Source organism: Mytilus galloprovincialis, chromosome 3, assembly GCF_965363235.1.
Source record: "Mytilus galloprovincialis chromosome 3, xbMytGall1.hap1.1, whole genome shotgun sequence".
NCBI lineage: Eukaryota > Metazoa > Mollusca > Bivalvia > Mytilida > Mytilidae > Mytilus > Mytilus galloprovincialis.
Window position 1 is genome coordinate 36858150 of NC_134840.1, and position 26468 is coordinate 36884617.

The following is a 26468-nucleotide window of genomic DNA, read 5'->3' on the forward strand; positions in this document are numbered from 1 at the left end:
TAACATTACATACAGTCTGCAGTTAAAGTTTATAAAACATTTATTAGATTCATAAACTATCCTGGATTTTTTACCAAACTTGAAAGCTTCTTTCAATCAAAAGACAGTATCGAGAGGGAAATTTTTATTGATGTTTTTCTTAATTTTTGTTGAGTCTGCGATTAACAGCAAAAGTAGGCGAGACACTGGGTTCCGTGGAACCCTTACGAATTTTTGATTATGGGCCCAGTTTTCAAGTTGGTTCAAATCAGGATCCAAAATTACTATATTAAGTATTGTGCAATAGCAAGAAATTTTCAATTGCACAGTATTCAGCAATAGCAAGAAATCTTCAATGGCACAGTATTGTGCAATAGCAAGAAATTTTCAATTGCACAGTATTACGCAATAGCAAGAAATCTTCAATTGCACAGTATTGTGCAATAGCAAATATTTTCAATTGCACAGTATTGCGCAATAGCAAGAAATATCTAATTGCACAATAATTGGAGTTATCTTTCTTTGTCCAGAATAGTAGTTGAATCAACTTAAATCATTGTTTTATACAATATACAATGTATATTCACTTTTACTATCAACTGATAAATTAAAACAATCTTTACCATTCAGTGATAACAAGCGCTTTATTTTACATTTTAATATTTTATGATGTATTAAAATGAGTAGTTATTGTTGCAAACTCCATTAGAAATTTAAATTGAGATCAGTTTTGGAAAAAGGGAAAGGGGGGGGGGGGGGGGGGGGGGTTAAATTTTTTTCATTTCAGATTTCATAAATAAAAAGAAAATTTCTTCAAACATTTTTTTGAGAGGATTAATATTCAACAGCATAGTGAATTGCTCAAAGGCAAAAAAAATATTGTAAGTCTCATTAGACCACATTCATTCTGTGTCAGAAACCTATGCTGTGTCAACTATTTAATCACAATCCAAATTTAGAGCTGAATCCAGCTTGAATGTTGTGTCCATACTTGCCCCAACCGTTCAGGGTTCAACCTCTGCGGTCGTATAAAGCTGCGCCCTGCGGAGCATCTGGTTCAATTTTACCTTGAAAACTGCAATAGATATGCATGATAGGAGAACATTTTAATGCAAAAACGTTCAGCAAGATAAGATCTATGAATCAATTGAAAAGCTGAATTCTTCAGTAGGTGTGGTCTAAGTAGTCAAATATCTATATTGCTAGCCTGTTAACTCCTTCATGGAACAGGTGCACTCGACTCCAATCTTAATTGACAAGGATTGTCAGTTTTTACTTCTGACTGTTGGCAGTGCTCTCAATGCACTTCAGCTTCCTCCACAAATAGCGCAACTAAAATAAGCCAACAGTGACATTTAAACACCAACTAATTATTCAACCAATTTTCTGAAGGTTATTGCCAATAAATGAAGATTTTATCAATTTTATACTTTTTTTTAACCCCGTAGCAGTGGGGGCATTAAGTTTTACTTTTGTCTGTTGTCTGTTTGCACATCTCAAAATTGGTTTCTGTTTTCTAGTTTTAGTTTGCCTGAACCAAATGTTATAATCACAAAACACAGGTCAAGCTTGAATTTTGGTGGTGTCACTTTGACCGTTCTAGAGTTATGCCCCTTTACAAATGGAAAAATGTTTTCATTTCCTTTCTCTAACTTTATTTTGCTTCCTCTAAATCTTATGAAACTAATACACAATGCTTATTACACCACAAAACACATATCAGGTATGAATTTTGGTGGCATCATTTTAAAATGTTCTAGGGTTATACCAATTTACAAATGGAGAAATTGCTTTTCTCATCACTTGGCGTCCGTTGTCGTCGTCGTCCGTCTTCGTCTGTCGTCGTTAACTTTTACAAAAATGTTCTCCTCTAAACTACTTGGCCAAATTCAACCAAACTTGGCCACAATCATCATTTGGGTATCTAGTTTAAAAAATGTGTCCAATGACCTGGCCAACCAACTAAGATGGCCGCCATGGCTAAATATAGAACATAGGGGTAAAATGTAGATTTTGGTTTATATCTCTGAAACCAAAGCATTTAGAGCAAATCTGAATTGGAATAAATTTGTTTATCTGCCCTGAAATTTTCAGATAAATCAGACAACCCCTTGTTAGGTTGCTGCCCCAGAATTTGTAATTTTAAGGAAATTTTGCAGTTTTTGGTTATTATCGTGAATATTATCATAGATAGAGATAAACTGTAAACAGCAATAATGTTCAGGAAAGTAAGATCTACAAAAAAGTCAACATGATCAAAATGGTCAGTTGACCCCTTAAAGTCATATGAAACCAGTGAGTGGTGATAAATAATGTTTATCCAATTCTTGAACCAATGCATGTATATATCATAAACTTAGAACTCTGTGCACAATTTTGTCATTTTTTATGCAATTATATCGTATAATCGTCAATTTTTATGCCCCACCTACAATAGAAGAGGGGCATTATGTTTTCTGGTCTGTGGCTCCGTTCGTCCCTCCGTCCGTCCGTCCAGGTTAAAGATTTTGGTCAAGGTAGTTTTTGATGAAGCTGAAGTCCAATCAACTTGAAACTTAGTACACTTGTTGCTTATGAAATGATCTTTCTAATTTTTAAGCCGAATTAGACTTTTGACTCCAATTTCATGGTCCACTGAACATAGAAAATGAAAGTGGGAGTTTCAGGTTAAAGTTTTTGGTCAAGGTAGTTTTTGATGAAGCTGAAGTCCAATCAACTTGAAACTTAGTACACTTGTTGCTTACGATATGATCTTTCTAATTTTAATGCCAAATTAGATAATTACCCAATTTCACGGTCCATGGAACATGGAAAAGGATAGTGCGAGTGGGGCATCCGTGTACTTTGGACCATTCTTGTTTTTCTCTCTGTCTGTTATGATTTAACAAATATGGCTGCTCATTAAATGCCGTGTTTTAAAGCCGAAGTTTACCGATTGTCACCTTATAGTAAATAAATAACAAAAAGCATGGGTATTGAGCACGTGTTTAACATGTACAATCAAATAATTGTTTATTCTAATGACAGATCCATGCGTATTGCGATCGCCGGATTTTTACGAGGAGGGTTACGCTCAGGTCACTATGCATATGGAAAATATGTCGGTGAATTGCTTCCTGGAAGCAAGCAATTAAAAACAAATAAACTTCTTCTAAATGTGGACAAATTAAAGAATTTTGCTCAGAAAAAAGTATATGTACATAAGTTGTATAATGAAAACTATCCATTTAGTTATAAAAAACATATGCATGATTTTTTTTTAATTTGAGGTTTCTTATGACTTTAAGGAGTTATTGTCCTTTATGGTCAATTTTTGTCAATTTTTCATCAATTTTTGTTATCTTGTACAAAAATCTTCTCCTCTGAACTACTGGGCCAAATTTAACCAAATTTGGCCACAATCATCATTGGGGTATCTAGTTTAAAAAAATGTGTCGGATGACCCTGTCTGTGAACCAGATGGTGGACATGGCTAAAAATAGTACATAGGGTAAAATGCAGTTTTTGGCTAAAATCTCAGAAACCAAGGCAATTAAAGCAAATCTGACGAGGATAAATTTGTTTGTTCAGTCAAAGTTTATCTGCCCTGAAATTTTCAGACCAATCAGGCAACCAATCAGGTTGCTGCCCCAGAATTGGTAATTTTCAGAAAATTTCACAGCTTTTGGTTATTATCTTGAATATTATTATAGATTGAGATAAACTGTAAAACAGCAATGATGTACAGCAAAGTAAGATCTACAAATAAGTCAACATGATCAAAACGGTCAATTAACCCCTTATGGAGTTATTGCCTTTTATAGTAATTTTTTTAGAATTTTCATAAATTTTGTAAATTTTGTAAATTTTTATTCGTTTATGATAGGCACCTAGACCAAGGTGAGCAACACAGGCTCTTTAGAGCCTCTAGTTTTTCATTTATGTTCTCTAACTTAAGTACGTCTTAACTAAATTTTATGACATGTATATGTAATGCTTATAACCACAAAACTCAGTTTTAGTTCAAATTTTGGTAGCGTCACTTTTACTGTCCCTATAGACATTTATTTTTCTTTTCTTTGGTAAATTGCTTGAAGAATGTTGTGATAGGTTTGTTTGTTATTATGTAAAAACCAACTTCTGAATGTTATATATATCTTTTCTTTTCTTTTGTAAATTGTTAGAAGAATTTTTTGGTAGGATTGTTTTTTATTCTCACAGGCACTTGTCTCAGATTTTTTTTTATATATACCTTAATATAAAAAAAATCTGAGACAAGTGCTTGTAGTTAATTTTTAAAAACTAATTTTTGAGAATGCTTTCTATATTTTTTTTTTTTTGATGAAGTGAACTCCTTTAAAAACTTTTATATGTATATTGTCTATTAATGAACATATATTTAGATTTCTGATTTGGGGGCCCAGTTTTCAAATTGGTCAAAATGGGGTCCAAAATTAAACTGTGTTTGATTTCAACGTTAAATTAAACATATAGGGTTCTTTGAAATGCTGAATCTAAAACTGTATTTATTTTCATTATTAATTAGATAATATCACATTGCGGTCCAAAAGGTCCTTAATTAAACTTTTGTTTAATTTCATCAAAAATTTAAGAGTATTTAGTCATCACATGTTGTAGCTATGATTATTGATTCATGAATTTGGGTTATTATATGAATTTTGAGTTATTTCCCTTTAAACAGAAATGAGTATTTTATGAAAAATTTAATGCTTGATGTTCTTTGATATGGTAATTCTTACAATATACTTAGATTTTGAATATTGAACCATAATAGCTAGGTAAATGTCTAATTTCAAATATTATAGTTCTTTGACCACTTTCAATTTGTGTCACAAACCTATGCTGGGTCAAATTTTCAATCACAATCCAAATTCAGAGCTGTTATTAGCATAAATGTTGTGTCCATTCTTGCTCAACTGTGCAGTGTTTGACCTCTGCAGGGTAGTTTGGTGTCACTTTGACAGTCTCTATTTGGTAATTATCTTGAATATTTTTAATGATAAAGATAAAACATAAACAGCAAAATTGTTCAGCAAAGAAACATCTTTAAATAAATTGATATGACCAATGTCAATTGACCCCTCAAGGAGTTATTGCCCTTTAACATGTTTAAGGACAATTTTACACAATTTGTTTATCATGTTTTCTAACTTTAAAAAATCTTCTTCTCTAACTCTATTTAACCAATTCAAACCAAACTTAAACTGAAAGATCCTTAGGGTATCTAAAATAAAGTTTGTGTTTTATTTTCTGTTTCATCAAAAAACCTGACAGCCAATGATTGCTAAAAATAGAACATGGGGGTATAATGCAGTTTTTGACTTATATCTCATACACTAAAGCATTTAGAGCAAATCTGACTGAGGTAAAAATGTTTGTTAGGTCAAGGTCATTTTCAAATTGGTCTACATTAAGGTCGAAAGGGTCCAAAATTATATTTTGTTTAATTTTAACAAAAATTGAAAACATGGGGTTCTTTGATATGCTAAATCTAAACATGTATTTATATTTTTGATTAAGTATGGGCCATTTTTTTTAAGTTGGTCAAAATTGGGGTCCAAAATTTAACTTTGTTTGATTTCATCAAAAATTGAATTTTTGGGATTCTTTGATATGCTGAATCAATCCATGGCCATTAATTAAGATTTTGGATATTGGACCATAATAAGTAAATTTAAATTTTTTAAGTTCATTAAACCACATTTATTCTGTGTCAGAAACCTATGCTGTGTCAACTATTTAATCACTATCCAAATTCAGAGCTGTATCAAGCTTGAATGTTGTGTCCATACTTGCCCCAACTGTTGAGGGTACAACCTCTGCGGTCGTATAAAGCTGCACCCTGGGGAAGCATCTGGTTGGTAAATATCTTGAATATTATTAATGATAGAGATAAAATGTAAAAAGCAAAATTGTTCAGCAAAATAAGATCTACAAATAAATTTTCCATGACCAAAATAGTCAATTGACCTCTTTTAGGAGTTTTTATACGTCCGCAAAAAAATTTTTGCATCTTATAATGTTATCATGTTGTTGTCTGCGTCGTCTGCGTCTGCGTCATCCGAAGACACATTTAGTTTCCGGACAATAACTTTTGTTTTAGTGAATTGATCTCTATAGATTTTTACCAGAAGGTTCAATACCACTAAAGGAAGTTTGGGATTGATTTTGGGGGTTATGTTCCAGGTAGTTTAGGAATTAGGGGCAAAAAAAAAAGCATTTTTGTAGTTTTCAAACAATAACTTGTGTTTAAGTGTATGAATATCTCTGAAATTATACCACAAGTTTCCATACCATGAAGGGATGGTTAGTATTGACTGGGGGGGGGGGGGGGGGGTTATTGCTCAAAATGTTTTGGAATTAGGGGCAAAAGGGCCAAAAAAGGGGGAAAACTAGGTTTTTCTAGTCAATGGACAATTAAAACAATTTAAAAGCAGTGTAAGGGAGGTAATTCAAAATCATTTAACATACAACGTTGGGTATGTTCAGATTTCACTACTTGTAAATTAAGTATAAGAAATGTCAGGTTTTGGACTAATTGCAAAAAAAGGGGGTGGAAGTAGTTTTCAATTTTTTATTTCCAAATTTCTCAAATTCCAAATCTTTTAAAAGTTTGATTAAGAAATCTTTAATTGCACAATATTGCACAATATATTTGTAAGATATTGACATTTATTTTGTGTCAAAAACTAATATTATGTCCAAAATTTGATCACAGCCCAAATGCAGAGCTGTATCAAGGTTGAATGTTGTGTCCATACTTGCCCCAACTGTTCAGGGTTCAACCTCTGCGGTCGTATAAAGCTGCGCCAACTGGTTACCCTTTAAAGACAATTTTTCACAACTTGTTCATCCAGTTTGCTTACTTTAAAACCTCTTCTCCTTTGAAACTGCTGAATCAATTTCATCCGAACTTAGGCTGAATGAGTTTCAGAGTAACTTGTATAAATTTTTATATTTTATTTCCTTGTACATGGAGAAACATAGCCACTATAGCTGAAATGGAATATAGGGGTAAAATACATTTTTTAGCTTTTCAAGAAAATATAACAGATACAAAGAACATTTGAATGGAATTTTTAAGCCACTCATTAATATAAATAATCATTGATGAAAAATTTAAGCAAACAAATTCAGGTGAGTGACACATTGAGTCTGAAATAAATGTATATCAATTTTTACTACTGTTCAATCTTTTTGTTTTATCAGAGAAGAAGAAATATATATTTTGCTCACAATTAAAGCCTGTCACGTTTATGAGGGTGGTAAAGGGGGGTGCTTGCACGAAAAAAACGTGAAATAAGACATAATTTCACGTTGAACGTGAAATAATTTGTGTAATGAACGTTACACGAAAAATAAATACTTTTATTTGAATCTTTTGTGACTGAGTCACTGTCTTCTTGTATATATTAACTCTTTGTTTTACATGATATTCCCAATTTAGTGATATAATTGGTTTACGGCTTTTAAAAAAGTATTTCTTGACGATCCCTGCCAAGTGTTTGAATTTTATTTGAAAAATACAGAGCACGCTAAATAAGACTTTGAAAATCATGATGCACGTAAAATTAAATAAGCAGAACACATTGAACGAGGCACCCGTCTTGCACGACTGAACGTCAAATAAAAAAGTAAAAACATGTTGAACATGAAATAAAAAATGGCGATCACGTTGCACGAAAATAACCCTTTACCGCCCTCATTTATATTTGAACATCTGACTGTCATTGTATTGATATAGATAATTTCAATCCTTTGTTGATGACACTTCTGAGTAAATATCATTTTAATTTGCTATTTGATTTGTTGCTTGGTTTTGATTCTATGTGACATTTGTCATATTGAAGTAGTGATTTTTAATTAATTAACATTGTCATACTTGGATTATAATATTCACTGCTAATGCCTTCATAAAAATCATTTCTCATATAGTTGTGGAGCTGAAACAGTAAAAAATGTATGTGTATTGATTGATCCATCTTGTGAAGAGTTTTAATGAGGTTACTAATTATAATTTTATCTTGTAGATCAGGCAGATGTTTTGACATGTGCTAGCTTAACAACTGAAAAGGTAAATATTGGATTTAATAATGGATAGTTCATAAAGGTATTTTATTGTTATTTTTTTCATCCTCTATGTATGATTTTTAACAGTATTAATTGATTTTTTAAGTCATTTTAATCTTCAAAGAATATAATTTTTATGATTATTTTATTACATGTATACACTTAAATTGACACGAATTTAAAAAACATATTTTACATGTGTATGTTGTGTACTATAGTATAAATCATACAATGTGTTAGAATATGTTGACACATGTTGTTTTATATAATTCCTCATGAAAATCTATTAACATGTAAGTGATTATTATGTGTATATATATTATGTATATATATATATGTAGTAGTATCTTTATTATTTATTTTCATTAGTACAGATTTTTACTTAATTTTATATTGAAACATAAATCTACTAGCTATTTGATGCTCATTTTGAATAGCCACACACATCTTTTTTCTGTATCAGAGACATGCATGGACGTAGTGTCTGGATGTTCATATACTAACATATTTAATTTGAGGTATTTTATTTTGTTAGTATGCTTACATTTAAACAAAACTGAGAATTTTATAGCCTATAACAGTAGTACCTGATATGGAGAAATATTGTCCTGTTTCAATTCAAACCTCTCTAGTGCATAACAAACTTTAAAGTTATATGAAACAAAATTCTTGCATTATGTAATGTGAAGGAAATAAGTGAACCAATGCATGCATAAAACATTAAGCTATGTCCTCTATTAATTTACATTTATCATGAATCCATTATGTATAATTGCAAAAGATATTTCATTCTGGTTGAACTAAAATTTAAGCTGCTAATTAACCCTCAGGTTCTGATGACGAAGTTTACGCTGGCGACCTTCATAAACAATCAAAACAGATTCATGGAACTTTAGAAAAATAAGTGAGATGATAGCATGAATAGAGCGTTGTTTATTTGTTAATATTCATGTTTCCCATGCATTCTCATTGTAAATCAAACTTTGTAATAAATGTTGTTACACGGTTTGGTGTATTAAAATGTTTCTTTTAGGATCAATTAATTTTATTTCTAGCTTCCACCTTTGTTTACCTTTTTCGTTTATCACTGTTTTTCCCTAATACTTGCACTGTGGGATGGTCAATTTCTAACAATTGTTGTCTTTGTTAAAGTCATTAAGGGTACATGTAAAATTTAATTCAATAGCTGATATTTTTGAAGATTTGGAGAGGATGGAGGATTTTTCTTTTAACTGAAAGTCCATGTAGACAGGTTTTATATACTGACTGACTTTACGAACACAACACTAGATTATCTTTTTGTTATTTTTGAATGAATGTGTCAATGTCAAAAGCAATGACTGCCTGTTACAAACGCAAAAATGATTGTCAGACAGGTCAACAAATTCTGTCTGACGTGTAATGGGTTCTGTTTTACACCTGATTTAGCATTCAGTCAACCAATTAAGTGGGTTTTGGCAATTAGGCAGTTGGAATTTAAGGGCTTTAAAGGTTTTCCTTCAGTCGATTCTTTGGCAGTTTGGTTGATAAAAACATTTATGGCATGATTCTATACGCAATGGCAATTGGCAATTTAATTAACATTTGACGTTGTGGCCGTAAACATGTATCGCAAATGATCGTTGCATTATCAAATTCTATTGACGTTGCATTGTCACCACACGTTGATCTGGTCATTGATGGTCAGCAACAAATCCTGTATTCCTGTATCATTGTCGGAAGAACAATAAGACGAGCTTTTGAAGTCATACAGTATGGTTGCAGCACATTAATATTTTTCTGTTTGCAGTATTCTTATGGGCTGATTAAGATTTGTATTTCTTAGTCTTGACAACATGGAGATGCAACATTTTTTAACTGATTTAAGTGTGGCCAAGGATTGAAAGAACTGTTCCACAAAGCAAAAAAACTGAAACAATCTTTATGGGTCCCAAATTTCGTTTTAAAAAAATTGTGCAACTTCAAAAATTCGATATGTTCAATAACCATAGGTAAGTCAGATGTATATTTTTTGGTAAAGACAAAGAAGTGTGGTAAGCATGAAAAGTAGTTGTAAGAGATTCCAACGAAATTTGGGAAAAAAATCAACAAAATGATTGTTGTGTTTTTAAAGTCGTTCAGTATAGTAAAACTAAGCCTTTTAAATATATATAACATATTCAACTCTTTTCTAAAATTTAAAGTTTTATAAGTCTTTAACAAGAAAGTATATCACACAATATTTTAGCTCAACTAAAACGCTCTACTTTTTGGGTAAATATTAAATCATAAAAGAATAATAGTAAAAATATTAACAAAATGTTGCATTTTTATTATATGAACATGATGAACATTTGCATTAAATATTTTATAAATTATTATAATTTTTGGGAAAACATCTTTGAAATATTTTGATTTATTCTATTGCACATATTTCTCAAAATTAATTATAGTGACCTATATTTTTCAGAATTGATTTGTAATATATATAAATTAAACAATTTATAGGGAGATGGTCCATGAAGAGTTAATATTAGTACTTTAAAACTGACAAATGATTAATAATGAATAACTTGAAGTTTTTTTGTGTAATCAATTTATTGATAACTCAGATTTTTTAATGTATAAATCAGCTTAAGACAACAGATCTGAATGATTATTTGATATAAGTCTCAAGTCTTATTTCTACTTTTAATTTCATCTGTACTACATGTACTATAAACTGATGAATACATGTTGTTGTTTTTATTTTAACTGTGTTATATTTCATGTGTATTTCATCAAACTATATTTCTAAAGTAATTGATGTGATATCAAAAAGTAATCAATAAGTATTTCTGAATTTTTGCTGAGTTTGTTGATTAAAAATTAGTTGATTACATGAAAAAAAGTTATCGATTGCAATAGATTATAATTACAGATTCCTGGTACTAAAACTACGAATACAAATATTTTATTCTCATAAACATACATAGTTACATAGTTGCAGAGAAATTAGTATACAATTATAATACAATAATAGTGCATGCGTAAATAAATATGGAAAAAGACAGTTCATTTAATTAATTATGTTTAATAAACACAATTTAACTCACCAGGAGGGACGACAATTGATAATACATGTTTAATGAATCTTGCTAGTTTTTCTAATACAATAATATCAGTTGTTGAGAATAACTGATTAAATTTTGCAGTATTTACATTTTTTTGACAATATTTTGTTAACAATTTTTATACGACCGCAAAAATATCGTCGTCGTCGTCAGTGTCGTCCAAAGACGGATGGTTTCTGGATAACTTTAGTATAAGTAAATAGTAATCAATAAAATTTTAACACAATGTTTATAACCACAAAAGGAAGCTTGGGATTGATTTTAGGGCTTATGGTCCTTAAGGTTTAGGAATTAGGGGCCCAAAGGGGCCCAAAACAAGCATTTATCTTAGGTGTCAGTACAAAAAGTTGTGTATAAGTATTTCAATTGTTCTGAAATTGTACCACAATGTTTAATACCATAAGTAGGAGGTTGGGATATATTTTGGGGATTATGGGGCAAACAGTCTAGGAATAAAGGGTCAAAAAGTGTCCAAAAACAAGCATTTTTGTATTTTCAAGACAATAAATTGGAGTTATCTTTCTTCGTCCAGAATGGTTGTTGAATCACCTAAAACCAATGCTTTATGAAATCTTCTTTGAAAATTGGAGTTATCTTTGTTTGTCCAGAATAGTAGTTGAATCAATTTAAATCAATGCTATATACAATATATAATGCAATATTCACTTTACTACCAACTGATAAATTAAAGCAGTCTTTACCATTCAGTGATTACAAGCACTTGGATTACCATTCTAGGGTAATGCCCGTTTACAAATGGAAAAATTGAAGAATCTTTTAGTTTCTGTTCTCTTAACTTAAGTTTGTCTCAACTAAATTTAATGAAATGTGTTGTGTATATAATGCTTATTACCTCTAAACTCAGTTTAGGTTCAATTTTTGGCAGCTTCACTTTTACAGTTCTTGAGTTATGTCCCTTTATAACGTTATATGCTTAGGGGGGGGGGGGGGGGCATCATCTGTTTCCCTTTGGACACATTCCCCATTTATTTTTTTAGAAGTTACTATTAATATTAATTTTAACCATGACTGTATGACATTTTATATTTTAATATTTTATGGTGTATTTAGATGAGTAGATATTGTTGCAAACTCCATTAGAAATTTGAATTGAGATCATTTTTGGAATAAGGGAAAGGGGGAGGTGAAAAAAAAATTGGGGTGACACCTATGTTGTGTTAACTATTTAATCACAATCCAAATTCAGAGCTATATCCAGCTTGAATGTTGTGTCCATACTAACCCTAACCGTTCAGGGTTAACCTCTGCCATCGTATAAAGCTGTGCCCTGCGGAGCATCTGGTTCCTTTCTGAACTAAAAAAGTTACAAACTAAAATATAATGGTACTCATCACCTATTTCATTTGAGTTACATACATTGCAGGTTATTTCGTCTCTTTGAATTTTATGCCATCTGCCCGATGCAATGGGCAAACGTCATCTGAATTTACATAAATAATACATAAGATATGAGGGTAATAACGGCAAATAACGTTCAAAACAGAATTCATTCTTAAATATTCTATAACAAATTGTTTTACTTGAATTAAAAATGTCAGACGACCATTCTTGCTTAAATTGGTCTTTTAGTCTACGTTCTACACAGTTTTCTATCCAATCTGTAGAAAAATGAGACTGGGATCTCCATACATTTGATAGACCACAATTATCAAAAATGCTTTTAACAAATTTCAACCATTTGCTTTCAAAGCCATAATTCTCAAAATATACAAACAGCAATTTGTAAAGAATTGAGGAGATTTTTTCCTCTTCACCATTTACTAATCTACACCAAAATTTTATCATTCGCATTTTAACTTCTATTATACTTTTCCATCTCTTTGGAATCGCACTTAAAATACTATAAAATTCTAGAAAATTAGTATTGATATCATACTTTTTTTTTAATTCATCATATGAGAATAATGTATTATTATCTGACATCAGATCATTAATGAAGAATATACTATTTTCAATATATTTGAACCTCAAAATCATCTTGCCATCCATTTTGATGTTTGGATTCAGGCATATCGACTGGGTCAAAATTTCAGTATTGTTTTCAGCTTTCAGCTTATTTTTTAACTTGGAAAAATTTACCAGGATATCATGCCAAATGGATTAACTTTTTCTGCTAAATAAAGTAAACCTTCTTGACTTAAGTGTAAAATTTTGTCCCTCCCAAATTTTTGTATATAAATAAGTAGCAAGACTTTCCAAGGAGAGTAATTTTGGGGATCTAATAATTTATACAGCCAAGACACTATAGCAAAAATAATAAATATTAGGCATCTTAAGACCACCATTACAGTGTTCGGACATAATCACTGCCCTTTTCACTTTATCAGGTTTTCCTTACCATAAGAAGTTAAAAAATATATTCTGAATCTCCTTCAAAACCCCTTCTGGGGGTTTAGGAAGGACAGTCAGAACTTGAACCAAAATGGGAAGTGCTAAAGTCTTAATAACTACAACCCTTCCAATATATGTTACAGCCCGTAACAGAGAAGTGATCGAATTGATGTTTCTTTACCTTCAAAATTAGCTACGTTATCGACAAACTTAATTGAGTAGTGACCGAACTATTGGTACTTTAACGTTAAAAAGATTGACAATGCTGACAAACTTTCATGTGTCGATAATCAAGTTTAATACCGATAATATTGAAAATAATTCTAATAATATGAAACAAAATATGTCCATGCACCATTTTGATTGGGCGAAAAGTAGTCATTTCTTCAAAGTCAGAACAGAAAAAAAAGATTTAGGGAAGGACGTCTTGATAGTATTATTTCCTTTACAATTTTACCCAAAACTAAAAGAAATATACTGGTAAACAATTAAAAAGGTGTTTGATAGGAATGAAGTCCGCTATTTTTTCGGACTACAATGTGTACTGTATGTGTGATGAATTTGAATTCAATCAATAACTTTGAAATGTTTTCTCATATGTATACACAAAAGGGAGGACTGGTATTTGTACTTCTGTTAGAATATGTCTTCGTCCGTTTCACATGCCAACCTTTTTTCTAGTACAGTTTAAACGGGAAAATTTTGTTGAGAATTTTTTTTAATAAAACAAAATAACAAGCAAAACTATTTCTGACAATGGCACACACACAGAATAATTTTTTTAGTAAAAATCAGTAAAAATTTCTCCAAAATATACCATGGCCAGGACCTGACAGTTTTTAGCAGTGTACAAATGAAAATCGTCCGGAAACTGCGCTTGCTGTCATTTTGAGGGATCATACAACATTTCACCTATTACCCATAAACAACATAGGGGTCCGTGTAACACTTATCAATTCAAAGTTTTAAAAAGTTTTAAAATTTTAGATTTTTGGAATTTTGATCAAAGTTTCAAAATATCAAAATTCCAAATTGTGTAAAAGTTTTGAAATTTTGAAATTTTAACCAAATAGATAAAATATTAAAATTCTAAATATCGTTTTTAAATTTGATAGTTTAGAAATTTGATCAAATTTTGAAAATACTAAACCTAACGTGCAATTTTGATTATTTCACTTTTTGAAAGTTTGATTTTTTAAATTGTTGATTAAAATATCAAATATAGAAAAGGGGCGAAAAGAGGGGTACTTGTAAACTGCAAAACGAAATAAAACAGAACGAAACGAATCAAAATGAAATGAAGACATATACTGATACTTAAAAGTTAATGTAAAACATAAAACCACAGACAGGTAGTTGTAACAGGTGAAAAATTGGATGACTAAAATAAATATTTCTCAAAAGAAGAGAATTCATTTTATACGCACGGCTCTGATACTGACCATTTTACTTGCTGGTTTTCCCAACACCCATATTTTAGGAGTAACAGTAAAAACTGACCAACTCGCAGTAGGTCAAATAGTATGGTAAGGTTGAGTATATAAAAAAGAAGATGTATATATATATTCTACTGAACTTTAAACAATAAAATGGCTCAGTACACGTTGTATTATCTCATTTGATTTCAATTTTTTCTGTTATATTTTACGATTTCTTACTTTTTGCAATCACGTCGGCAGATGAATGTATCATTCCATGTACATTTTGAACGATCGTCTTTAACGTTTTAATCAACTATTTCTGTTCTTTATAAATTGTTGGCCTTAAATATTCAGCTTTGAGCGTTCCTGAAGATTAAGGTAGATCCAGAAAAGCGTTTCGGTCGTAAGTTTTAACGTTTTGTATTCATTCTTTATCGAATGCATGACGATCATATATTGCCTTGTATCAACGAGTTCAGATCTAAGTATGGGTACAGCAGGAATACTGAATTCATGGTGTCGCAATGAACGTTGTGCGTGTCTGGAATGTGGGAGGTTTTTGATATTTTTTTACGCTGAAATTCAGATTAAGACCAATATTAGTAGCTTGGAACCAGGCTACTGCTGTAAGGTATCTACATAAAGTCACCATAGATAGATACTAGAATGTAAAATATGAAGTTGCGCCAGACGCGCGTTTCGTCTACAAAATACTTATCAGTGAAGCTCGAATCAAATTAAGTTAAAAAGGCCAATAAAGTCAAATAAAATTAAAAGGGCCAAATAAAGTTGTTAACATTCAACTGATTGTTCTGGTTTTGCAAACGCTGTATACATTCATATCATAAACGTATAACATATACATTATTTTCAGCCTTCATATTTATGTAATAGTTGCCGCCGTACATTAACCGCCCATCGATCAATTTGTATGTGTCGGCGTTTAGAAATTGAAAATCATTTTAAAAAGTTTATATCATGCAGTGATAAATAGTTATATTTTTGGGAATCCGATATATAAATAAAGTCACTAAAGTGACACTTTTTTTACTTGGATACTTCCACGAGGGGTACAGGTACATAAAAATATTCTGATCTCCAATTTGCTTGAGAAAACAAAATCTGTGTAAGCAGAGGACAACAAAAAATATTCTGAATCCAGATTTCCCCCATGCTTTATAGTATTACAAAGACATATGTTCGATTGAATAATGATTAACAAATGATAGAAATTTCGGAGATCCCGTATTTGATCCTTTACCGTTAAAATGAAAATGCCAATGACAGAGGTTGATTATAAAAAATGTTTTACTGTGTTAAAAAAACTTCGACTTAAACAATGAAAACTTACATGTTGGACATGAAATATTTTGTCGATGAAGAAAATTAAATTATGTCACTTCTGAAATAAGTTTGTCGATAACGTAACTTATTCTGACGGTAAAGAAACGCGAATTCGATCACTACTCTGTTACGGGCTGTAGTTCTCTATAAGCCCTTTTATGTATTAAGTAATGACTTGATACTGTTTATCTTGGCTGTAAAATTACATAGAGTTTTATCCATTTTAGCAAGCTCAAACCATATACCTAATAGTTTAAACCTCCCAGAATGGTTCCAAACAAGATTTTTTTCTGGCAAAAGTTTTTCCATACTACCCTTTTTTGACCCAATGGCATACGGCTTCGGTTTTGTCAACATTACACCTAAGTCAAGCACATTGTGAAAATTTATCAAACAAGTATAAACACTGATTTAGGGATTTTTGGTCACCATCCAGGACTACGGAAGAATCATCAGCATATTGACTCAACAGAAATTCAGGGTCATTAATTGTTACACCCGCAACATCTGAGGGTCATTTTTAATTTGACACTGTACTTGATTTTGGTCTTTTGGGTCTAGAGTATAGAACTTGATAAATTCCAATCTTAAGATGAGATTACAAAATGTATAAATTTAGTCTATGCAATTATTTTTAACAAATAAATATGATAGGAATAAGCAATACATCAGAAATGAAAAGTTTGTGCATTTTCCTCAACACAATTTAGCACATACAACTTCTCAAATTGCATGAATTTGCCTTCTAAATACATAGTACATACTATTTCCGTGTACTAAGAATCATGCAAGGCATGAATGACCACAAGGGTAAGTTTTTACTTTATCGTATCAGTATATTAAAAAAAAAGTTGCCACTTGCTTTATGAAATAAATTAAATACATTTGTAGCAGTCTCTGTTTGTAGTTTGTAATTTATTTTACACATTTATTTCCTTATATTTCCCGCTGATTACAATCTTTGAATCTAAATAATGTGTCTTTCATTTAAATAAAGAGTTACAGATATGATTCTTTATACCTTGATTTATAGAGTATAGCACCATCTTAAAATAGTGATCAATTGTCATCCATGCAATTACGTACTTTGAAAACAAAGTGTGAACTATGAAACCTTGTAAAGGGAAATTAAGGCAACTTGATATATTTCATCATGAATTGATTGATTATTGGTTGCTTAATTTCCAGTAGCAAATATTTCATGCATGTTCATAATGTAAACAGTTAAGAACTTATTTTTTTTGCTATGACTCAGATTGTATTATGTCTATCTTGTCACCTCAAAAATGTAAACACTATTCAATTTTAAAACATAATTGACTTTAAGTAATTTATAAAAGATGAGTATGAACTCACTTAAATGATCAGGTAATAGTCTACATAATTCTTAATTTTATATAGGTTAGACTATACTTTAGATCAATGGTTATGTTTTATGACTTTAAAACCGGAGATTGAGGGTGTTGGGATACAACATTTATGTAACCTGACAAATTTCACAAAATTAATATTTTTTTATTTGAAATTTATACTTGTGACATTAATAAAACAGCATACATTGAAACATTAATTTTCATTTATGTAACCCACAAAAAAAGTTTGTCATATTTTATGAATATTTAAACTTGAGGTGTTTTGGGATACATTTATGTAACCTGACAAATTGCGCAAAATTAGTATTTATATTTTTACCAAGCTTACATTATCTCTTATCTTCATTTATGTAACAAGACATATGGCACAAAACAGGTATTTGGTTTTCAGCCTAAATGAAATTTAAACTTATGAGGCAAATGAACATAGGCAGATCCAAGAGGAGGCCCCCTTTTGGGGGAAAAATTTGGTTGATAATATAGTATACAGGTAATCACTGAATTATGACTAGAGCAGGCCCCCTAAGGTCAGTCAGATTTTTCTCTCAAGGGTAGGCTTATTTTCAGTTCAAGAAAATGTGTCAGCTATAGCAGGATGTTGGAATACTCAGGTGTCGGATTAGACAGGTTATACTGTATATAGAATGTGTCAGCTATAGCAGGATGTTGGAATACTCAGGTGTCGGATTAGACAGGTTATACTGTATATAGAATGTGTCAGCTATAGCAGGATGTTGGAATACTCAGGTGTCGGATTAGACAGGTTATACTGTATATAGAATGTGTCAGCTATAGCAGGATGTTGGAATACTCAGGTGTCGGATTAGACAGGTTATACTGTATATAGAATGTGTCAGCTATAGCAGGATGTTGGAATACTCAGGTGTCGGATTAGACAGGTTATACTGTATATAGAATGTGTCAGCTATAGCAGGATGTTGGAATACTCAGGTGTCGGATTAGGCAGGTTATACTGTATATAGAATGTGTCAGCTATAGCAGGATGTTGGAATACTCAGGTGTCGGATTAGACAGGTTATACTGTATATAGAATGTGTCAGCTATAGCAGGATGTTGGAATACTCAGGTGTCGGATTAGACAGGTTATACTGTATATAGAATGTGTCAGCTATAGCAGGATGTTGGAATACTCAGGTGTCGGATTAGGCAGGTTATACTGTATATAGAATGTGTCAGCTATAGCAGGATGTTGGAATACTCAGGTGTCGGATTAGACAGGTTATACTGTATATAGAATCTGTTTTAGTTTGCTTTACTTATCATACTTGGCTGTTGTCAGCACAATCTTAAATTCGGAGCTGTTAACATGAAAAACAAGAACAATTATAATTCAGACAATAATAGATTAAAAAAAAATGTTTTACATCTTTAAAATGAATAAAACACTTTGACCAATTCTATAAATATTGATGAAGTTTCCAGTCTTTTCTAAGAAAAATCCATTATTATCAACTGAGAAATCAATAACCTCTGCAAATATCGTTCAGTGCACTTTATACAGAACTCAAAAATTAGATTAAGTGGCTTTGAAATCTGTTTTACAGGCTGGGAAAGAAAAGTACATTCAAATAATTGATTTTTTATTCTGGAGGATTGCTATAGGCTATAACTTCACTTCTTATGGCTTGCAGTGTCCATAGTTAGGAGATTAAAAATTAGAAATACCACTGCTAAATAAAAACGGAACACTTTATTTGCAGATTCACATGAATTATATAATTGATATAACAAAATATTTCGAGGCCCTGCCCCCCTTGGACATGGTCAAGTGGCAGAATAATTAAGCAATTTTCAATGTAAAGTTTTCTGCTTAAGTTAGTTTGGTAGGATTTACTTGTGTAGACCAATGATATTTTGTAAAAAGTTGCATTTCTATCAATTCATATCATTTTGATGACTATTTTGAGGCCCTGTACCCTAGGTGGTTTAGAAACTATGAATTAATTAGCAATTTTCAATGTTAAGTGTTTCTGCTGAAGTCAGTATGATAAAATTGCTTAAGTCAGTAAGATTAATGATATTTTGTAAAAAGTACATTTCAGTTTAAAGACAATTTCAATCCCTGAACCCTAGGAAATGTTTCATTTACTTTGAATATTAAAAGTAGCAATTTTCAATGTTTTATAATTTTTCTGCTTTAATAAATTATATATTGATAGGATCTACTTGCAATAAACAACACAATTTTCTATTTTAGTTTATTAAGTACTGTTTGAACACCTTGAACATCTAAGTTTGTTGATCATTTTGATTCCTCCTAGGACATGTAAAGCTCTCTGCTTAAAATAGTTTGATAGGATCTACTTGTCAGATAGATCATACTATTTTGCATAGAGTTGCATTAATACTATCAGTAACTGAATAAGGTGACCGTTTTTAGGCCATGCTCCCTAGATCAGTATTCAGTGGCTATGAATTAAGTAGCAATTTTCTATGTCATTTTTTTTTCTGCTGTTAACACCAATAATTTCTGTAAAGTTACATTACCGTTTAAACATCTCAGTTTGTCGACCATTTTCAAACCCTGATCATGGTCCAGTGACTGAACAAATATTGAATGTTGATGTCCATCAGATTTTTAAAAAAAAATAAAGCCTCATGATAGAAAAATCTCTGTGTCAACAGTTTCTAATATGTCCAAATTCCAGATAATTTATTTAGATCCTTAGTACTGATGACTTGACTATTATTAAAAAGAATATTTTGATTTGATACATGACTGCTAAAATGTTTTTTTTAAATGCATGTACAACATGTATTTAAACCAATACCAATGTTACTTATATTCAGGTAATAGTTTACTATAATTTTTAAATCAGCTTTGAATTATACATTTGCATAGAAATTTGAAATAAGTGCGGAATAAAGTTTATAACTGCAAAATCCAAATCTGTACAAGATTCAAAGTAACGACCTTTGTTTAGTTTGAATCACTATTTAGCTATGGACATGATGAAATGACATACTTCAATTCAACATCTAAAAACCATAGGTTTATTATAAATCTATGTAAAGTAAAACTTCTGTTCTTGATTTGAAAACCAGAACAGGAAATTTGTCCATTTATCTAATAATACACTAAGACTTCATAAATTATCCAAGGGACAAACAATATACATCACAATAACCCTTTTATTGTATAGCAGAACTTCTATCAGAGTGGGGTACTTTAGTTTAAACTGTTGTTACTGATTACAACCTTAAGTTTAAACTGTTGTTACTGATTACAACCTTAAGTTTAAACTGTTGTTACTGATTACAACCTTAAGTTTAAACTGTTGTTACTGATTACAACCTTTAGTTTAAACTGTTGTTACTGATTACAACCTTAAGTTTAAACTGTTGTTACTGATTACAACCTTAAGTTTTCTATGTTGTTGTTTATAGACTATTTTTTGTCTTGTGGTCTTTCATTTTCATTTTTTCCCCCATAGCCTTAACTTGTTCCTTTGTTTTGACTTATTAGAATATATATTACAGTTGTATCTCCAGTCTCTCTTTTAATAATATATAATTATAATTTAATTTTGGATGTAACACGTCTTCTGATTGGCTGAAAGCGTTTTGTCTGTCAGCTCATAGACATAGACGTTTTTTCACATAATCTACTCTGGTTAAAATTGGATTTTTGAATTGAATGATAAGGAATGACTGTAATACATTTTCTGTCTCTGAAGAAATAACATCAAACATGTGGTGCACACTGAATAACTTCATCAGTGGCAGATTCAGAAATTTTAATAGGTGGTAGGGGGGGGGGGGGGAGGGAGGGGGGTTGCACTGACTGCCTTTAGAGAGGGCCTACTCCAGACAATTTCAAGTGATTCCCTATATAATCAACCAAACAAGACTTATGAACCTTTCCATCAATGCTTTACAAATTTTAATATGTTCTTACTGATTACAAAATTTATATAAAATAATTTCACTAGTACTGTTCAGGAGTTTATGGTCCTTGTTATACTGAAAAAAAATGACACTTAATGCAATAACTATGTTAAACCAATGCTTATAACATTTGAAAATGTTGTTACTGATAGCAGAATGTCGGTCAATTTGGATATTGATGATTTTCATTCTGCTGTTAAGTAGTTATGGTCCTTGATGAATTGGAAAATGACACTTTATATCGTTTCTTAATTCTATACAATTTCTTATGAACCAATAAACCAATGTTCTTTAAATATTAAATTGCTGTTACTGATGACAGAATGGTGGTCAAGTTTAATATTGATTATTTTCATAATCATATTTGTGGTTGTAGTTGTGGTTCTTGAAAGATTGAATGTAATGTTGCAGAGACACACAAGACTGAAAATGCATTCAAAATACAGTAAACTTTATTTTCTTATCAATTTTATATCTTGTTCCTTGTTTGTATATAAAATGAATATATACATATATTTTCACAATGATATATTGATCCCTTCAGCTTGTTATTGGTTTCTTGCTTAAGAACATACAACTTCCAGAATTAACTGTATAGCAGTCATATAACTTATTTTAACCTTTGAATGATACATCATAGGATAGTGAACAATTTTAAATTTCATAACATAGTGTAATTTGTATACCGATAATTGTAATGTTCTTTTCTAAACTTTTTCGCTATAAGACTTTAATCTTTCAAAGAAAAAGTCATTTTTAAAAAGAATACAATGTCAATTAGAATATATTTTATTTTATTTTAGAAATCATCCTCAGCAGATCATAGTGTTATTCAATCTCAGCTTATATCAAAACCTTGGAGAAGTAGTTTATGTTCTAATGGCTTCTATCCTACAATGGACCAGCAAGGAGTTTCATCACCAATAAGTAGTTCCTGTGTTGCTAGTGTTACCAATACTAACTACTATACTAATGATCCAATTATAAGCATCCAGAGTGCTTCAAGAAAACATTCCTTCCAACAAATTGACAATTTTGATACTACAACTCCAGAAAAAATTCGCAAGATGTCTGAGGACAATATGGACAAGTACTCTGGGATAGATATAAAGTCTCCGCCTGATGGGTTGAAAGCAAAAAGATATAACAAAACAGCAGAGGCACTCAAAATGTCAGGTTTAATGGACATTACAATGAAAACTGCTGACTTGCTGAAAAAGAATAAACAATTACAAACTGAAATGGATAACCTTAAAAAGGATTCCAGCAGTTTTTTACAAAGTGTTTTAGAAAATCCAGAAAATCATCACATTAGGGATACTTTCTTTCAGCATTTAACAACAAAATCCTAATAGATACTTTACTTTTTATATTTGGTACCTAATGTTTTCTGGTAATTATTTGTATTTCATGACTGCTCTATATATTCATGAATTCAACTAGAGAGAATTTTATGAGGAAATCATATATGGCATAATGCTTTCAGCTTATTCTAAAAAAAAAAAGAAGTGCAACCATGTTGCAAATATTATTTGAGTGTTGAAAAGAAAGGGAATATATCAATGAATATAAATTTTCAAAGTGATTAAAACTTTAAATTAATAAACACTGATAAATAGTTTAGGCTTGAACTGTGCATATTTTGTATTTGTATTAGAAACACATGAAATGGTTATAGCCTTTTTGTACAAAAATATATTAAAAGGAATACAAAAACTGATCCACACACACACACACACACACAAAGTTTATTCACTTTGGTATATATTGATGTCTATGGTGACAAAGGACTTTTTCTGATGTTTTGTTCAAGCTCAGCTTATTCACCTAGGATCTTAAAATTATCTGAATATTTTTGATGGTTTCAGAAACCGTTTTGACAAACTCCTACTTCATTTCTGAAAAACTGAAACTAAGTATATTAAAAAGGATATTTACCTATTTTCTTTCAACCTTAAACTATTTTATTGCTCAAATATTTGTTTTCAATTGCTTAAGTATATTTCAATGTTTTTATCAAATTAAAAAAAAACATAATAAAGAAGCTAATGTTATTACTAAAAAGAAAGATTTTTTTTACTTACCAATTTGTTTGGATATGAATTATTGTTTCACTAGATTGTCAGTCTGTTTATGTTAGTAAAGTTTTAAAGTTTTTCTGTCCACTTAGGCTTTGATTATGTACCAGTATCATTTAACTTGTCTTGCCTTGACAAAACCAAAGAAACAAGACTTAGGCTTGTATAAGAATTGACACATTTCCTTACCAGGGAGATAATTTCATCCAACCTCTCAGTAATGGTCTATAGACTTTCTTAGATTACATGTGAAGGTTTTGGTTTTGTAAGTGCAAGATGAAACATATGGTATTAAATGGTATTTGGTATGCAGTTGTATTAGCATTGGCATTTTCATTTCCTGGAGGATATTTGGTCTTATCATTTAGTCATGGTTCATTGGCTTTGATTTTTTAGCATTCTTTACTAGTATTGCTGTTTTAAGTTCAACATTTGCATTTTAATATCAAAATAACATAAATGCAAGACATATCTCTGTGTCAACAATTTATTAAAACTATTTGCTTCTTTTCACCAGATTCATTGTCGAAACTACAAATAATTTACATAAACTAACTCGAAATTATTTTATATATATATCTTTACATATATAATAGGGGAGTTTTTGTTGTTTTCTGTGTTTATTCTGAAATTTGTTTTGTTGTTTTTTGTAAAAAAATATTTAAAAGATACAAAATTATTATGATTTTATACTTATCCCATTCTTGTGCTGTATTGGTGGAGGTATATGTATATGTAATTTTACTTTTTGTGGTGCCATTATGGTGGGGTATACTTATCTATCTGTCATTGATATTAATGTATTTTATGCTACCATTTATCACCATATTCATGTATATGTAATTGTAAAATTATATTGCATTACTTACATCTATCCTGCAATAAACCATTTTACTAGACAATTACATATGTATATAGATAAACAAAAGTGATATAGATATAGTATATATATGTTGTTTTCTGGTATTCTGCATCTTCTATAAGTGAATGGTTACCAATTGATCAAAATTACTGTTTGCATTCCAGTTCTTTTTTATGTCCTCTTGCAGAATATATCTAATCAATGTCAATTTCTATAACTCAGAATTAAAAAAAAGAACATTTTAGTCTCTAAAAGAAAAATAACAAAATTCAGAACTCTTAAGTGAAATTCAGGGCAGAAAGTCATTAAAAAATGGCAAAATCAAATGCGTTAACACCTCCAATGAATGGAAAACAAGTGTCACAGTCCTAACTTGGTACAGGAGTGTGACAGTTAAATATATGCTATAATTAGTTCAGAGCAGTTACTATGTATTGACTTTGATGGTAATTTCTGATATTTTCGAACTAGTCTAGGTACTCTTAATGTACAATGAACGTACAAGACTAAGTAGCAACACAAAGCAACAGCTGTTTAAATGAAATGCTATGGAAAGTGAAGGTCAAATAATAATCTAGGAACATTTTCGATGATCAATCAATTGAGTTATTTTCTTTAAATGATAATTTATGAATATTTATGCAGAAAGAGAAACTTTAAATTTCAAAAAAATTGAAAATCGACAGATTAAAGCGCACGAATAATGTCAACGGTTGTAAAAGTGTTGATATCTGCTTAAATTATGACATTATGAATAAGACCTTGAGATGATTTTCCAGAATTTTAAACATCTTTGGCTTTAAAGATTACAGGTTTGATCGTTCCTAATGAAAATAGGAAAATAATAAAAATACTGAACTCCATGGAAAATAAAAATAAAAGCTCAAACACATCAAACGAATGGAAAAAAGTTGTTATTTTTCTGACTTGGTACAGGCATTTCCGTATGTCAAAATGATGGTTTTAACCTGGTTTTATAGAATTCCATTATATTAACAACAATGTGTGAGCAAAACACCCTATGGTATTGATATCTATATCTCACAGGGTTTATCACTACTTTTGAAAGTTCAAACAAAGCACTGCAGTGAAGTGATCACTTTGTATATCCTATCCAGGCAATGCTATGCAATTTCTTAATGATATGTTCCACTCAAAGTTACAATATTATATGTATTCGAATTGCAATACTTAGTAAGAAAACTTAGTATTAAAAGTAAAAGTGTGTTCAACCATAAATTCACAATCATGAACAAAGGTAGATAACTCCAACTCTTATTTACAATTACTAAGCTAAATACAAATTAGGTTTATTTTAAAGTCATAAGAAACGAGTGACTGGTGAAAAATAATGTTCCTCCAATTCTTGAAACAATGTATGTATATATCATAAACTTAGTCCTCTGTGCACGATTTTATCATTTTTTACGCAAATATATCGTATAATCTTCAATTTTTTTTCTATCTAACTGGACAGTATATACAAATATCAATTAAAAGACGAAAATATGTAGGATAAATTGTAATTTTGTTTCTTTTGCACAACGTGTATTACAAGGAGTCTATTATTTTGATATCTTTTAAATGTAAAAAATTAGTATAATTGTATGTTAGTACATATTTCCATTTTGACCAAGAGGGGTCAGTCAATTTCATCCTTACTAGGGGTGAATTATCCTCATGATATCTACAATAAAGTTGCTGTATTTAAATTGATCAGCAAATAATTATAGAAGCAATAGAATGTAAGAGTTAAATTCATTAAATGTCATATTTTGAAAACTATAATAGACTAAATCTAACGGGCCAAAAGCCGCTTAAGAATAATAGTAACTTCCTACTAATGGTTTTCATCACTCTAATCAGATGACTCTTTATTTTAGAGTTATTGCCATTAACTCACGACTTTTGACTCATTTTAATGGTTTTACTAATTAAATAAAAAACTATAAGTTAAGTACAAGCTGGTTAAGGCAACAACCATCAGC

At 30.6% G+C, this 26468-nt stretch overlaps 1 protein-coding gene across 5 annotated transcripts in view; it reads left to right on the forward strand.

Moving 5' to 3' along the window:
• Positions 1-24520, forward strand: part of LOC143067844 (uncharacterized) — a 45984-nt gene extending 21464 nt beyond the window's left edge. For 2 of the 5 annotated variants that reach the window (XM_076241428.1, XM_076241426.1), the window contains exons 5-6: positions 8010-8053; positions 22344-24520. In XM_076241428.1, the coding sequence (XP_076097543.1) occupies positions 8010-8053; positions 22344-22892 (593 nt within the window). In that variant the 3' untranslated portion in view covers positions 22893-24520. Of the gene's footprint in view, positions 1-8009; positions 8090-8879; positions 8954-18198; positions 18871-22343 lie in introns of all 5 variants that reach the window. The other 3 variants (XR_012976049.1, XM_076241429.1, XM_076241430.1) reach the window with 3 other exon arrangements.
• The last annotated feature ends 1948 nt before the right edge of the window (positions 24521-26468 follow it).